The sequence below is a fragment of the Papio anubis genome, chromosome 20, assembly GCF_008728515.1.
Source record: "Papio anubis isolate 15944 chromosome 20, Panubis1.0, whole genome shotgun sequence".
Lineage (NCBI taxonomy): Eukaryota > Metazoa > Chordata > Mammalia > Primates > Cercopithecidae > Papio > Papio anubis.
The window spans coordinates 26,435,971-26,452,269 of record NC_044995.1 but is presented as its reverse complement, the minus strand read 5'-3'; the positions used below and the strand labels follow the sequence as shown (position 1 = coordinate 26,452,269).

At 36.5% G+C, this 16,299-nt stretch overlaps 1 protein-coding gene across 4 annotated transcripts in view; it reads left to right on the top strand.

Moving 5' to 3' along the window:
• URI1 (URI1 prefoldin like chaperone) overlaps nucleotides 1-16,299 on the top strand; it is a 74,759-nt gene that overhangs the window by 18,686 nt on the left and 39,774 nt on the right. The window contains exon 2 of one of the 4 annotated variants that reach the window (XM_003915272.4): nucleotides 9,456-9,490. The exons of 1 other annotated variant lie outside the window; for it this stretch is intronic. In XM_003915272.4, the coding sequence (XP_003915321.1) occupies nucleotides 9,456-9,490 (35 nt within the window). Of the gene's footprint in view, nucleotides 1-8,740; nucleotides 9,491-12,478; nucleotides 12,517-16,299 lie in introns of those variants that run through there. 2 more of the 4 variants (XM_009194068.4, XM_009194070.3) reach the window with 2 other exon arrangements.

The following is a 16,299-nucleotide window of genomic DNA, read 5'->3' as shown; positions in this document are numbered from 1 at the left end:
GAGTGTCAGATGGTATCCCATTGTAGTTCTAATTGACCTACTTTTATGCTCTTTTTTCTCTGCTTTTTTTTTTTCCCTTCCTTTGGATCAAACATTTTTTTATTGTTATGTCCTCCTGTTAACTTGTTTGTGATACATTATTTTTTACTACATTTATGCTATACTTTCAATATGCTTTAGTACTAAATATAATACGTATTTATAGTATTTTTTTTTTGTTTTTTTTTACAATTCCTTTTCACTAAGTCAGTCTCTGGTGTCTCTAGAGATCGTAGCATGCATTCATTTATACAGCCCACCTCTTGCATGATTGCTCCCATGCATTTTAATTCTTCGTGTTTTAAACACCACAACACAGTATTTAATTGTTTCGTGTGGTCGATATTGGTTTATCTTTACCTATCTTTTTTTTTTATCCTGTACTTTAATTCTTTCTGCATTTATATTATTCTGAAGAGTCCTTTTTGTTGTTGTTGCTTCTTTTTTTTTTTTAACTGATCACATTTAATAACAATATCTAGTTGTTTAATAATTTTTTTAGATAAGACATTTAATTAACAACATGTCTAGTTTAATAAACCTTTAGCATTTCTTTTAATGAAAGTCTGCTGGTGCAGAATTCTGTTTCTGTTGAAATGTTATTTTTTCCTTTATGTTGGAGGATCTGTTTGCTGTGTATATCACCATAGGTTTTCAGTTATTTTTTCCAGCATTTCAAGATATTCTATTATCGTTCACTTTCTGTCCTTGATGTTGAAGTTAGCTCTACTCTAAGTCTTGTCACTCCTTTGAAGGCTGTGAATCTCCCCTGTGCCGCCGCCTCCTAGCCCCAGCTGCACATAAAGTTTTCCCTTTTTCTTTGGTTTTCATCACTGTAACTGTGTTGTGCCTTGAAATTTTCTTTGTGCTTCTCTTGCTTGGGATTCTTGGAGTTTCTTCAATCTGTTGGCTGATACTTTGATATCAGTTTTAGAAAATCCAGAATTCAAGATCTTTTCAATATTGCTTCTGCTACATTCTCTCTTCCCTTTCTGGATCTTGCACTTACACTGTGTTTCACATGTCTCTTATTGGTCTTTTCTGTATTTTCCATATTTTATTTTTGAACCTCTGGGCTTTTATTTGGATGTTTTCTTTTGACCTATCAAGTTGAAAAATACTGATATCTGCTGTTTAATCTTCTTTTAATGCCATTTATTTTAATTTTTGGTTCTTCAGTTGTAGAATTTTCATTTGTTTCTTCATGTAGATTTCAGTTCTCTAGCGAAAATTGCTATTTTTAAAATATATTCCTTTTATCTTTTCCTCTATTTCCTTGAACGTATTAATCATTGTTTGCTAACACCAGTATCTAGATTGCATGTGTATTTGGTTCTGTTTTATTTTTTCTTTTGACTTTTGGTCATATGATCCTGTTTCTTGGCATCGTAGTTATTTTTGACTAAATCCTGGGATTGTGTCTTTAAAGATTGTAGATATTCCTGAAGGTGATAACTTCCTCTGGAAAAGGCTCATCCTTTCTTCTAGTGAGGCAGATGCAGTGGGAGCTGGTCACCTTACTCCAGGCAGGTACTGGGTAGAGTGAAGGCCAGGTTGTTGTTTTCGGAAGGCATCTGCTGCTTCCAGTTTCTTCAGGCTTTCATCTGGACGCTTGATTTTGCTCACTACGCCATATTTCCTTGTAGGCTTCTGAACTCTAATTTTTGTTTGATCGTGAGCTCTGCTTTTCAGAGTTTTGGTTTATCTTTTTGGCCTTCACAGCTCAGCATTTGACAGATATCATGGGAGGGAAACTAGTTGTATGCTTAAGACCGCTCCTGTGCTCTCATTTTGCTACCGTATAGCCTTGTCAGACTGCACAAGGTTCTGCTTGTTTCTGTCTGCTAGCCATGGCTGCCTCCTCCGGGCCCAACATAATTCTCAACCTCTTGCCTATGCCTCCTCTTGTCTGAGAAAAAAGTGGCTTCAGATGATCAGCTCACTTCTCCACAGTTCTCCCCTTTCTGAATCCTTAGTCCCTCTTGTCCTCACTGCTTTGGCAGCTCTTGGGTGCCTTTAAAGAGATAATTTTTGTATTTATCTGTCTCTTCTACTGTCTGAGAGTTACAAGCTTTTTTTGTCCTACTTGGAGGTATTGTAGAAGTCTAGACTGAGTTTTGAATTTACATAGCTACTTGCAGTGATTTAGTGTGATTTGTGATTTTTACCACAGTCTCACTGACAGTGGTAGTTTTTTTTGTTTTTTTGTTTTTTTTTTTTTTTTTTTTGAGACAGAGTTTCGCTGTTGTTGCCCAGGCTGGAGTGCAATGGTGTGACCTTGGCTCACTGCAACCTCTGCCTCCCAGGTTCAATTTTCCTGCCTCAGCCTCCCGAGTAGCTGGGATTACAGGCGCCTGCCGCCACGCCTGGCTAATTTTTTGTATTTTTAATAGAGACAGGGCTTCACCATCTTGGCCAGGCTGGTCTCAAACTCCTGATCCCTGGTGATCCACCTGCCTTGGCCTCCCAAAGTGCTGAGATTACAAGTGTGAGCCACCACGCCCAGCCAGCGGTGTTTTTTTAAAATAAAAATGTACTTCTTTAATTAATGCTAAATGAGATTGCTTTAATTTGACTTTTTGTTACCTGGGAGGGTATTTTCCTGTTTTTTTTTTTTTAAACTGTTTGTATTTACTCTTCGGTGGGCTGTTTGTTTTCTTTGAGCCCTTCACAGGTACATTCTCCTCCTAATCTGTGTGGCAAGTTTACTACTCTAAAGTTTTCTTAGTTGCATATCATACAAATGCTTAGGAAATTATGAAATAATTTACTGTAAGAAGTCAGGAGAGAGTCAAAGGTAGGAGTTTTTTGGGTCTGTGTGTTTTGTTTTCTTGTATTTATTGTTGTTTCCCATACCAGCTGCTTTAGATGGTTGGTTAGCTTGTGCAGATCCCACTGTGGTCTTCCTTTTAGAACCAGAATCTGTAATTACCTCAGGCTCTGATGTCCAAAGTAAGTGAGGTTGGTCCAGTTAGCAGCAGGTATCTATCCTCTCCCTTCATTGTGGCTACAGATGGAGAAATGGGATTCTTTTCTTTATGGGAGAAGGGCAGGGTTTCTACGAGGAAGGTATGTGAATGGAGAAGAAATGATTGATATCTGGTAAAACAGTGGGCATGCAAGGTGGAATTCAGGCAGTATTTCAGATTCAGAAATGTAGGTCACAATTTCTTATCTGCAATCAGAAGCCTGAAAAGCACTGAAAACACAATTATTCTTAAGTTTATGGCATATTCATTTTTGACAAAACTGGAACTGATATGGGTGAGGCATTTATTACATTTTGAATATTCATATGTTTCATTGCAAATGTTATGTTTACTACAGGGACATATGATATCTGAGATATATATATATATATGTACTGTATGACTTGACTAAAATATATAAGGTTCTAAACAGAAAAACGTCTCCTGCGGTTTTTGGCTGATAGTAGACCTGTGCTTCTTTAAGAGGACTTGTTGCTTGCTTATTTATGGCAGGTGAGTGCTGGTGGATCAAGAACGGCCCCTACCTCATGGAGCTTTCAGCCAGAACAGTTAGAATTCCTGGATCTCTAGTTCAAGTAACCCCAAAAACCCTCCAAACATGTAAACGTCTTCATTCTTAGAAATATTACTGAATGTATATGTCACCACTCTTAAAATATTTCCAATAGGAGAAAACGGTAATAGTTAGAATACTTAAGATTAGTGAGTAAGGATTATTGAATGTAAAAAAGAGCCTAGTTTGTAGGTAAAGCCAACAAGGGAGTGAGATGTACAGTGCCAGAGCACGTTAGACATAGTCCGATATTTGTGTAAAACGAGACTAGATTGAAATACAGGAAAAAATGCCTTAGAAGCCTGTGTAGGAGGAATCTGGCTAAAACGTAAAGGAAAGGATTAAGGAGACTTTTGATTCCATATTAGCTAAAATTTTAAATAAGGGCTGGGTGCGGTGGCTCACGCCTGTAATCCCAGCAATTTGGGAGGCCGAGGTGGGCAGATCACAAGGTCAGGAGATCGAGACCATCCTGGCTAACACGTGAAACTCTGTCTCTACTAAAAACACACAAAACAATTACCCGGGCCTGGTGGCGGTCGCCTGTAGTCCCAGCTACTTGGGAGGCTGAGGCAGGAGAATGGCGTGAACCTGGGAGGCGGAGCTTGCAGTGAGCCGAGATTGTGCCATTGCACTCCAGCCTGGGTGACAGAGCGAGACTCCGTCTCAAAAAAAAAAAAAAAAAATTTAAATAAGAACATGTAAGTGTTTTCAGAAGTGGCTCCATATAATTGGACTTACCTTTCATTAGAGTTTTGCTTTTCAGCATATTTAGAACATAATTTGTTTAAAATTGAAATGGTTTTCTTTACTTTTATGGTGGTTTGTTTATTTATTTATTTATTTATTTTTTGGGACAGAGTCTCCCTCTGTCTCCTAGGCTGGAGTGCATTGGTGTGATCTCGGCTCACTGCAACCTCTGCCTCCCTGGTTCAGGCAATTCAAGCTACCGGAGTAGCTGGGATTACAAGCATGTACCACCACGCCCTGGCTAATTTTTGTATTTTTAGTAGAGACAGGGTTTCACCATGTTGGCCAGGCTGGTCTGAACACCTGGCATCATGTGATCTACCGGCCTTGGCTTCAAAGTGCTGGGATTACAGGCATGAGCCACTCTGCCCGGCCTATGGTGGTTTTTATACAGTAACACTCAATTTATTGCGGTTTATCCCAGTGCTTATTGCTTTTTTCCTGTTAGGAACCTGTAGTCAATTCCTCCCTTCTTTGCAAAGGGGTTTACTTAAAAGATTTGTAATTTTTATAAGTTTCGTTGAAAGTACACTTTTTGTATACTTTGATAATGATGTTTATATATCTACTTGACAAATCTATCTTTTAAGAAATTATTTTCAGCTTTTAAGTAACTGTCACTAACATGTATGTCAAGTATCTATTGGCTTCAGCTCCCGCTGATACTATTTTCTTTTTGACTCAGCAGCTTTAAAACCAAAATAGTAAGATCTGTCTTGAAGTCACAGTCTAGCAAGAGAAGCAAACTATATAAATTTAGACAGCTCTGATTAGCACAATTCCCAAACTGTTATATTATACGTTAACCCATACAGGAAGAATTTAAAATTGCAGTATTGTGAGAAAAGTTTCAGAGGTGAAGCATTTTTGAGGAAAGTATCAAAGATGAAGAAGTACTCTTGACCTTTTAGGCTTTCTGTTCCAGTCTAGTTTTAATGTGGCGTTGTATTTAACTTGCCTTAGAAACTCATAGGTTTATGCCCTCTTGTGGTCTGTCACCAATATAAATAGCACAAATAAAAATTTTAAGTACTGGAGATCTTACTGCATGTTACTGCTCTCCTTTATAAAATAATTTTTAAAAAGCAGCTTCTGGGGAGCAACAGCTAAGAAATTATTATTCCTGTCTTCCGTATAATTTGTGGACCTTAAAAGTTATCAAATGTTTTATTTTAACCCTTGGTAACAAAAAGTATGTGTATGTTAGCTGGACACGAATGAACAGAAAAATATTGTTGGGTGGGCTGTCCATCATTGTCCTTCTGGGTGTCTAACCCTGTTAATGTATAAATGTCTTAAAAATACGATGAGGTGTGATAGTAATTGTGGGGCTAGCACATTACCCTTCCACTTTCACCTAAACATAGCAGATATACTATTAAATGATGCTTGGGAAATGTGGTGTTTATACTTACTTGTTTCATCAGAAAGGGTCAGGAGCTGTAGGAGGCATTGGAAGAAATAAGGATTATAATGTTAGTAAATTGGTGAACTTAAGCTTACAGAATTTGCTTTTACTGACGTGATTGGCAAGGTCTTATTCGTGAGTGTGGGACTGAGGAACTAACTAGTGGAGGAGAAACAGCAATAGCAGTCAGTGTTTTAAGACTGCAGCTGTAACCAGTGTTTTTCTGCTGTTATCTAGTAAGTTGCATGATGGTTGGAAGCAGGCCAGTATAGGGACTATGTGCTTTAGGATTAGATAGAATCCCTGTTAGAAAGACTTGGTTTTAAAACTGATCTCATCTCTTACCAGTTACTGGACAGTTGTGTAATATTAAGTAAGTTACTTCATCTCTGAATACAGAGGTTTCCTCTCCAAATAAAGATCTAAACTGCATCGAAATCTTTGCAGTTTGTTTTGTAACATGCAGTGTTGGAATGTAGACCTGTTGTTATTGCTCATAGGTTAAAGACAGTTTTGCGTTGCAAAGAATGAATACCATATGACTTTGTAGCCACTGGGTTGTTGGTAAAGACTCCTAAATAGTGATAAATCAGCTTATAGTTCTTTTTCTTTGCTGTGGACTTACTGCTGCACTTCTATGTAGGTACATACTTTATTATAAATTCTTGAGTGTAAATGAGGTCATTATATTAAAGAATTTACTAGTTCAGTTATTTTAAAGTTGAAGCCTAGTAACTATTTTTAAGAAAAATGAAAATAATACAATAAGATTTTCTTTCTTTAGGGGCGCTATTTGCATGTTTTGGCAGGTTTAAAAAATAAAAAAAACTAGTATTGTTCCTCCATTGTGGTCATACTTTTGTGGAGGATAACAACGTAATGAAATGTTTTTGTTTCTTTTGCTGTGGTTTTCAAGTGTTTCTTGTAGAACAAGGCTCACTGCCTCATGGTTACTTTTAAAATTTAATACGTAAAGTAATTAATCTGAGTCCCCTTTCAGGAGAAATAAGATTATTTAGAATAATTTAACTTAAGGGAAAATATTTGTTTTTATAACACCTTCTAAAATTTCTGAGTTGTAGAAATTTACTAATTTTTTTCTTTCTTTTTTTTTTGAGATGGAATCTCGTTCTGTTGCCCAGGCTGGAGTGCAGTGGCGCGATCTCGGCTCACTGCAAGCTCTGCCTCCTGGGTTCACGCCATTCTCCTGCCTCAGCCTCCCGAGTAGCTAGGACTACAGGGGCCTGCCACCACGTCTGGCCATTTTTTTTGTATTTTTAGTAGAGATGCGGTTTCATTGTGTTAGCCAGGATGGTCTCGATCTCCTGACCTCGTGATCCACCCGCCTCGGCCTCCCAAAGTGCTGGGATTATAGGCGTGAGCCACCGCGCCCGGCCGAAATTTACAAGTTTTATTCTTTTGAATAACTTGCTGTAAAATAGAAGACAACTGAAACAAACAAACAAAAAACCCCTCTAAATATAATAAAACTGCTTGGGCTAAAATCCTTTTTGCAAGTAGGTGGACCATAAATCTTTTATATAAGCAAAGATAACCTAAACATGCCATCAGAAGGCTAGTCTATATATTTTTATATCTACCTCTTTCATCTTTCCCCTTGTTTCTGATTTCCAACATGTCACTTCTTTAGTTTCCATTTGGATAGTGTTTATTTGAAGTCTGATATTCTAAATACTATATGTAACTAATAAAGACTTTAAAATGTAAGGCAGCATTTTGGCAGTTAAAATTTCTCTTGTACGTTGTGAAATGGATTTTGGTGTTGGTCTGTCTTCCTAGGGAGACTGTTTAAGGGAAGTAAAAGGAACAGGGCAAGTATGGCCGGAACAAAGTGGAGGGTAGACTATGGGGAGTGATGGCAAGAACACATGCCTTTCTACCAGTGACTTGTTTCTTAAACATAAAAAGCATATGTGCCAAATTTACATATTTACTAATTAAAAAGGCTTCCTGGAAACATTAGGTAGACTATCTTCTCTAACCTTTAACACCGTCACTAATGGATATAGCTTAGAAGATTTCCTCGAAGGTCCTTTAAATAATGTAAATGATTATGAATGTGTAACTAGTTAATATGCAGCTACGAAAGGATTATCATGTAGAGGTTAATGAACATTCTGCTCTTATGGTTTGCAGGGCTTTGCTTTCTGTGCTTTTGGCTCTCTTCATGCTTGGAAACACATGCATTGGGATTGGAAAACATCCTGACTGTTTTTGGGTCTCATCTTTTAATGGGGTTGTTAAATAGGAACTTTATGAAAAGGATTTCATGAGCATTTTTTTCCTTTTTCAATTTACATTTAATTCTATTTGTCTATTTTGTAATTACTGCCAAATCAGAAACAGTGAAATGGATTGATGTAGTTTTAGTTTGGCTCTTCCAGATGTAAAGTCAGTACTCTATTATATATTGCCACTGTTATTAAGTGTTGCTATGTGATTGATACTTACTGAGAGATCTTCATTCTAAAATGGATGATGAGTTAATGTGTAGTATGGTTGGGTTTCTGATTATAGCATGTATTTTGGTACAGGATTGCTGTCTTAGTATTTAAAATGTCCCAAAAGAGGACATTTATTTCAGGAATTAAATGTTATAATAGAGGAATTTAGTGACAGGTCTAAAAAAAAAAATCTTTTTTTTTTTTTTTTTTGCCGGGAGGGGGTGGTGAAACATTGAGCATATACAAGAGATAATATTGGTATTTAGAGCAGTGAACTAGAGCAGCATTTTGCAAACTAGATAATGCTGCTATCTTTTTGTCATGGCCTAGTCTTAAGCGTTTTGGCTTTCATCCTCTAGCTTCTCTGTCTCTAAAGTGGTATATGGTATTCTAGACTGCTGTTTAAAATTTTTATTAATAGGTAATTTAAAAGTAGATAATTAGCAATCCTTGAAAACAGTGTTAATTCTTAAATTGTCATTCAAAAATAGTGTTTTTTTTTTAAATTGCATTTTTCTTTATTGACTAGTCTTCTTATTTTCTGAGCATTTTGAGAATCTACTGACATATCTCCAAGGAAAACAAATAACTTTTGTACTTAAATTCATTGTTTTAGTATTATAAACATAGTTTAAACTGGCTGTGAAGTGCTTACAATCTTTATCATAATTCACTGGGGAACAAATGAGCTGTTCAGAGCATCTCCTTATCCCAAGTATTTCTTCTTGAAAATGTAGTAGAAAAATATCACTGAATTCATTTTTTAATGCGTCAGAATAAAAATTACAGGTGAAAATGTTTGGAGATATACTGACAAAATAAAATATTTTCACTACTGTCATTTCTTTTTTTTAACTGACAAAACGTGGATGTTACATTGGTTTCTTGTTATTTATCACATTTACGTATTCTACAAAATATGTAATATTGAAAACAGGTCTGTAGATTGTACAAAATACTAGTTATCTTATATCATATGTCACCTAATAGTTATGAAGCGGGTTTTGTACCACAGTATGAATCAGAAAGCTGTAATTTGTTCTGCAGTTATCAGCCTGCATTAGAGGGTTATGATAAAGTGTGCTGCTTAAAAACTAACATTCACATCTCTGTGCATTTGACAAATAAAAATGTATACTGAGATGCTATTAAATCTGTAAAGCCACTGTTCTAGTTTTCAGATGCACTGATTTTTGTAGCTCTGTGCATAGCTCTGTTTTTTCATGAGTAGTTATCTGTTTTCATGACAGGTGGTCACTAACTGCCAAGAGAGAATCCAGCATTGGTGAGTGAAAGATGGTTTTATTACACTTCTGAAATACTGATGGGGTAACCTACTTGTGTTTAAATAATGTGTTTACTGTTTGTGTGTGTGTGTATGTATGACTAGTAATTTAATTCTTCTAGTAATCTCCATTTTGAATGCCTTTGATACTAATTCATATTGTCTTTCACCCTTTTCTGAATTACATATTTCTGATTTCCTGATGTTGTGTTACCGCTTGTATTTATTCTAAGTGTCTTGTTTTTTTTTAAGTTAGAATAATATTAATATCATTATGAATTGGAGACTGAGACATTTTTGAATGTGACATAGAGAGCTCTATTTTGAGGATATTTCTTATATTTTAGTAGAAAAATAATGGGAATCAGTTACTTTAAAATAATGATGGAAATAGGGCACAGAAATGTTTTCCCAAAGTTTGAAAAAAAAATCTAATTTTCTACTTTTCAGAGCTTGTTTCATTGTACTTTTTTTTTTTTTTTTTTTGGAGAGAAAGCATATCTATTTTAATGTGCTAATCTATAGTTAATAGGACCATGTTTGGTAAATAACACACTTTCCTTTGGCTTCTGAGGAAAATGCTCAATTTAATGGTGAATAAAATCTTATGAGTTGTCATGAGGTATAGCTGTTGATCTTACAGATATCAAATTACAATATATCCATGCTGTGCTTACGAAGATTTTACTGAGAGAACAACAGGAGCTGTCTTGATTATTGTCTGCAGGGTTATTGCAAAAATCATGGTAACTGCCCCTTTAGTGGTGAGATTAAACCTTCGGTTATACACCATCAAGCATATAATATTTTAAATTTATTTTAAGAGGCTTTTTCTTCATGCCTGAGAGATCTCCAAGGAAATAATTTATAGTTAGTGTATATCAAATGTTTTTTGGTTTAAATGCACATAGGCTGCAGGCAGTGGATAAGAGTGAAAATTGGTGCAATCTGTACACATCATCTTATTAAATTTTGACTATTGGCTTGCAGAAAATAATCTAAAACTAATAATATCCACTTTATAAATAAAAATTCAGGACTTCATTAATTTTCAATAAATGCATCGTTGTAGTTGCTTCCACTGGTGGTGTGAGTCTGTCAGCATTTCCATATTGGACCATTTGCCTTTCATTATACATTCAGTTCAGGTTAAAACTTGAAATACAAGTCCTTGGCTAAAGAATTTTTTCACCTGCACATTTAGTCAGAGTGGCCCATTTTACAAATAATTTCCAGGGGAAGTTTTATTAACGTGGACTTCTGTCTATTGGTTTTGGCAAGAAGTTCAGGAAATTGGAAAGGTATTCACTGGGAATAGACACTAGTTTACATAAATGGGTGAATGGTAACTTGCTTCTGGTTTGTTTTATAAGATTCTTATTAGAGAGTTCTTTAAGGATAAGGGCACGTTTTCATCCTTTTATTCACAGCCCCTCCTGCTGTTTGGCATAAAATGGGCACTTGATAAATGTTTGAGTAAATGAAGAAATGTGGTTATTTTCTATATAACATTTTAGTTTACAGATACTCTAGTAGTATACAAGTCTAGTGAGCAGAGACAGAAATGTGACATTTACTTCATGGCAGGTTCATGTGACCCTCAATTTCACTTTTCAGTTTTTTAAAACCCTTTAAACTGTAGAAGCTTAGCATATTTGCCTACACGGATCTTGAAGTAATATAGTACTTTATAAATTAAAAAATTAAAATTATTTTTTTCCAGTTAAAATTTGCATTTTCCTCTGAATTATTTCTGGTTTGGTTCAGGAAACAGACTTTTCTGTTCGCTTTTAATAGGATCTATATATGGTATATTGCTCAAATCTGAATGGCCAGTAAATTCATCAATTCATTATATTAAAAAATGGAAACCAAAGTGTCTCTGTTTCCCTGAAAGCCAGGAAATTGCTGTTTGGGAGAGTCGTGGAATTCTTGTGACATTTTTGCATTCTCTTAATTCCTTAAACAATGGTTGAGTTTCTACCATTTGCCAGTATTGTGCTGCTGTTTGGAATTGCAAGACCCTGCCATAGGAGAATTCACAGTCGGACATTAAACAGGGAAATCACAACAATTTTGTGCTATTTGCGGAGATATGAAGCAAGTACAGAAGTTCAGAGGCTGGAGCCATTCTTAGGGTGTCTCACACACTACTCTTAAAAGCATGTTGCTTTAATTTTTATTTAACCCTTGGTATTAGCCTATCTAAAATATGATTTCTGTTAAGCTCCTATTCTTTATGGGTACATACCAATATAATAAAGTAGAACAAAATATATGGTTTGAAAAATGCATTCTTATGCTAGTGATGTTTATGCTTGTTTGTATACTTTTTAAAGGATTCTTTAAGGAACAAGTATGTGTATTCTAGGTTCAGAAATAATCTAAATTGGTTTTTGTTTAAAAAAAATGTAGGACAGGGAGTAAAAATATTTGTAGAAAGATAGGAGTGAAAATGGTCTGGGACCACAGAATCTACCCCAAAAAACCTTTGAGAAAATTAACTAAATCCTAGAACTTTGGTAAACTAAGACATTTATATTTGTTTAATTAATAACAGATAATAAGGAAAGATTCAAGCCTAATGGATGAGAATTTGTACAACATTATTTTAGAGCTAATAATAGTGGTTTTCAGTTTAGTGAGGATTTAAAAAATGTTTTTTAATCAAACTTTTTTTCTTTATAATCCCTTTCACCTAACTCAGGAAATAAGGTATTTTGAAATCCACACACTGTCATCTCATTAAAGTATGAGGATACTTCCCAGTGTTTGGTCCACTAGTGGCTGATTATTTTGTTTGTGGATTATTTGTAATTTTCTTTTTAATTCTTCCTTAAAGAGCATGGCATTTGGAGTCACAGACCTATATTTGAATCCTGTCATTTGCTAGCGTTTTGACCTTGAACAATTATGCTAAGAGTCTCAGTTTTTTCTTGTAAAGTGATGATGATACTACTTAACTCACAGGGTTGTAGTGAAGATCAAATGAGATCATGTCTATAGAACACCCTGCCCGGCACTCAGTAAGTATTAATAGGAACTCATATACCTCTTTTGAAAATTTTAATTGTCAGACAAATAAAAAGCCAGTACTTTGTAAATATTCGTGAATATTTAGTGTTCATTCTATTTTTTGTCATGATGGAGAGTTGGGTTTCTGTGATTTATTGTTATAGCTTTACATTAATATTTTTAAATCACTTTTTGTTAGGAAGAATTTCTTTTTTTTTTTTTTTTTTTTGAGACGGAGTCTCGCTGTGTCACCCAGGCTGGAGTGCAGTGGCGCGATCTCGGCTCACTGCAAGCTCCGCCTCCCAGGTTCACGCCATTCTCCTGCCTCAGCCTCCGAGTAGCTGGGACTACAGGCGCCCGCCACCACGCCCGGCTAGTTTTTTGTATTTTTAGTAGAGACGGGGTTTCACCATGTTAGCCAGGATGGTCTCGATCTCCTGACCTCATGATCCACCCGCCTCGGCCTCCCAAAGTGCTGGGATTACAGGCTTGAGCCACCGCGCCCGGCCAGGAAGAATTTCAAATAAGAGGTGATAGGTAGTATAGTGAATCCTCATGTACTCATCAGTCAGCTTTGATAATCATCAGCTCATGATTCTCTCTAAACTGTTTCATTGCAACATCTTACCTTGCCATCTACTGCTACCTCCAATTTTTTTTTAAACTTTTATTTTAGATTTGGGAGGTACGTGTAGAGGTTTGTTGCAAAGGTGCATTGCATGATGCGGAGGTTTGAGGTACAATTGAACCCATGACCCAGATAGTGAGCATGGTACCCAGTAGGCAGTTATTCAGCCCTTGCCCCTGCCCTTCCTCACCGCTCTTGTATTCCCCAGTGTTTATTGTTCCCATCTTTATGTCCATCTGTCCCCAGTGGTTAGCTCCCACTTATAGGTGAGAATATACAGTATTTGGTTTTCTGTTTCTGCATTAGTTTGCTTAGGATAGTGGCCTCCTGCTACATCCATGTTACTGCAAATATTTCTTCTTTTTTATGGGTATGTAGTAGTCCATAGTATATATGTATCACATTTTTATTATCCAGCTCACTGTTGATGGGGACTTCCATGTCTTTGCTATTGTGAACAGTGCGGTAGTGAACATACAGGTGCGTGTATCTTTTTGGCTGAATGGTTTTTTTTAAGGCTGAATGGTTTTTTTAAAGGTTTTTTTAAAGGTGGTCTATATTCTGTAATGGGATTGCTGGGTTGAATGGTTGTTCAGTTTAGTTCTTTGAGAAATCTCCAAACTGCTGTCCACAGTGGCTGCACATTCCCACCAATAATGTAAAAGCATTCGCTTTTCTCTGCATTCCTGCCAACATCTGTTATTTTTTGACATTTTAATAAAAACCATTTTGACTATCCCACCTCCAATTTTGAAATGAATCTAAGTCATATTCTATCTGGAAATATTTCAGCATATGTCTTTAAGTGTTGAGAAAGAGTAGATATTAACTTTTTAGGATTTAAATAAAAAATTTTTAATTAGGCAATACATTTACATGTTTCAAAATTTAGGAGGTATGAAAGGATGTAAATGATGTATAGGTTCCTCCCTAATTCTCAGTTCTGTTTTCTTTTTATTTTTTTTGAGATGGAGTCTCACTCTGTCATCCAGGCTGGAGTGCAATGGCATAGTTTCGACTCACTGCAACCTCTGCCTCCCAGGTTCAAGCTATTCTCCTGCCTCAGCCTCCCAAGTAGCTGAGATTATAGGTGCATGCCACCATGCGTAGTTTAGTAGAGACGGGGGTTTCACCGTGTTGCCCACGCTGGTCTTGAACTCGTGAGCTCAGGTGGTGCACCCGCCTCGGCCTCCTAAAGTGCTGGGATTACAGATGTGAGCCACCGCACCCGACCCCTCAGTTCTAGTTTCTGGAAGCAAGTTTTTTTTTTTTTTTTTTTTTTTTTTTTTACCAATTTCTCATAAATCTTTTCAGAAATGGTTTGCATAACGTAAGTGTTTTGTGTATGTATGTGTGTGTGTTGTGTGTGTGTATTCACCTACATGTTTATATATGGCTCCCATCCTTTTGGACAAAAATGAAATCAGATTGTACCTGTTCATTTAATATTATATTTACCCTATATCATTAACTAACTGTTCCTCTTTACCTCATTCCATAGATTTCACTGTGTGTCAAACGTTTAACTTTTAGGATTACTAAATGAGACCTGGAACTATTGTTTTTTTAATAAATAATTGCTACATCACCCAGAGTACAACTCTGTAACTCAAAATATATCCTTGCTAAGATGATATATCTGTTATTTTACTGCTCCTTAGTAAAATTACTCCAGAACTTAGTGGCTTGAAACAACCACCATTTGCTTGCACGTGATTCAGTCGGTGTGCATATTAAGCTGGCCTCGCCTGTGTGGTTCTTCTGCTTGTCTTGTCTGGACTCACTGCTTTGGTTGCAGCCGGTTGGTGGCCGGGTCAGCTGTATTGTCCAGAATGGCTCACCTTCAAGTCTGGTGGTTAGTTGAGCCTTTGCCTCCATGTGCTCTTTTATCCAGCTTACTTTCTGTGGGCATCTCAGAGCAGCAAGAATGGAAGCTGCAAAGCTACGTTGGTCAAAGGAACTCACAAAGCCAGTGCAGATTCACAAGGTGGGAAGATAACACCCACCCGTTGAGAGGAGGCGTGAAAAAGAATTAATGGTCATTTTTAATGCACTGCAGTGACTTTACTGAATAAGTCCTGCACACACAAAAAGGAAGTCTCCGTCCTTTATGTTGACTGGTGAGAATGAAATGAAATAGTACATATGATGCCTGGCAGATCATCTTTATGTTAGGCATTACTTACAATTGTAAATCGTATGCATGTGAGTTGTAAAAAATTTATTGCCTTGCTTCCTTTATCTTAAAAGGATTTTTGGTAAAGGTATCTTTGAAATTACGTGAAGCAGACTTAAATATAGAAGAAGATACTTTGTTCAGGTGTTTAATTTTGGAAAGAATACTTTTTTTTTTTTTTTTCTTTGAGACGGAGTCTCGCTCTGTCGCCCAGGCTGGAGTGCAGTGGCCGCATCTCAGCTCACTGCAAGCTCCGCCTCCCGGGTCTACGCCATTCTCCTGCCTCAGCCTCCCGAGTAGCCGGGACTACAGGCGCCCGCCACCTCACCCGGCTAGTTTTTTGTATTTTTTAGTAGAGACGGGGTTTCACCGTATTTAGCCAGGCTGGTCTCGATCTCCTGACCTTGTGATCCGCCCGTCTCGGCCTCCCAAAGTGCTGGGATTACAGGCTTGAGCCACCGTGCCCGGCCTGGAAAGAATACTTTAAATTTAGACATAAAAGTTCCAAAACACTTCGGCATGTGAGTTTCGAGAGAGTCTAAAGCAAATACTTGAAATTTTTTATCTTTCACAGGAAACTGGACAAGAAAAATTGTTCAGAGGAAAAGAGTAACTAGTTTCTATTAGAATTTATAGTCAAAGCATATAGTAGGAAATAACCAAGAAAGCATACCTGTATAGGTAAAAATCTCAGGTGAAGATTTGATTTTCTCTCTTTTTTTTTCTGTTCGAGTTATTCTTTCCTATCAGTCAATCGGGATGGAGATACCTGTTTTATGCACACATTGTATAGTTGTCTATATGTCTCATGTTTTTGAGGCTTTCCTTGTGCACAGAAGCACTGATTTCATTGTAACAATGCCATGGTTTACAGTATATTTAATATACCTGAAACTATTTTCTTGAGTTGCCTTCACATGGCTATGTAACATTTATTTTATTATGTATAATATTTGAAATATTGATCTGCATACCTTTAAAACTTGTAAA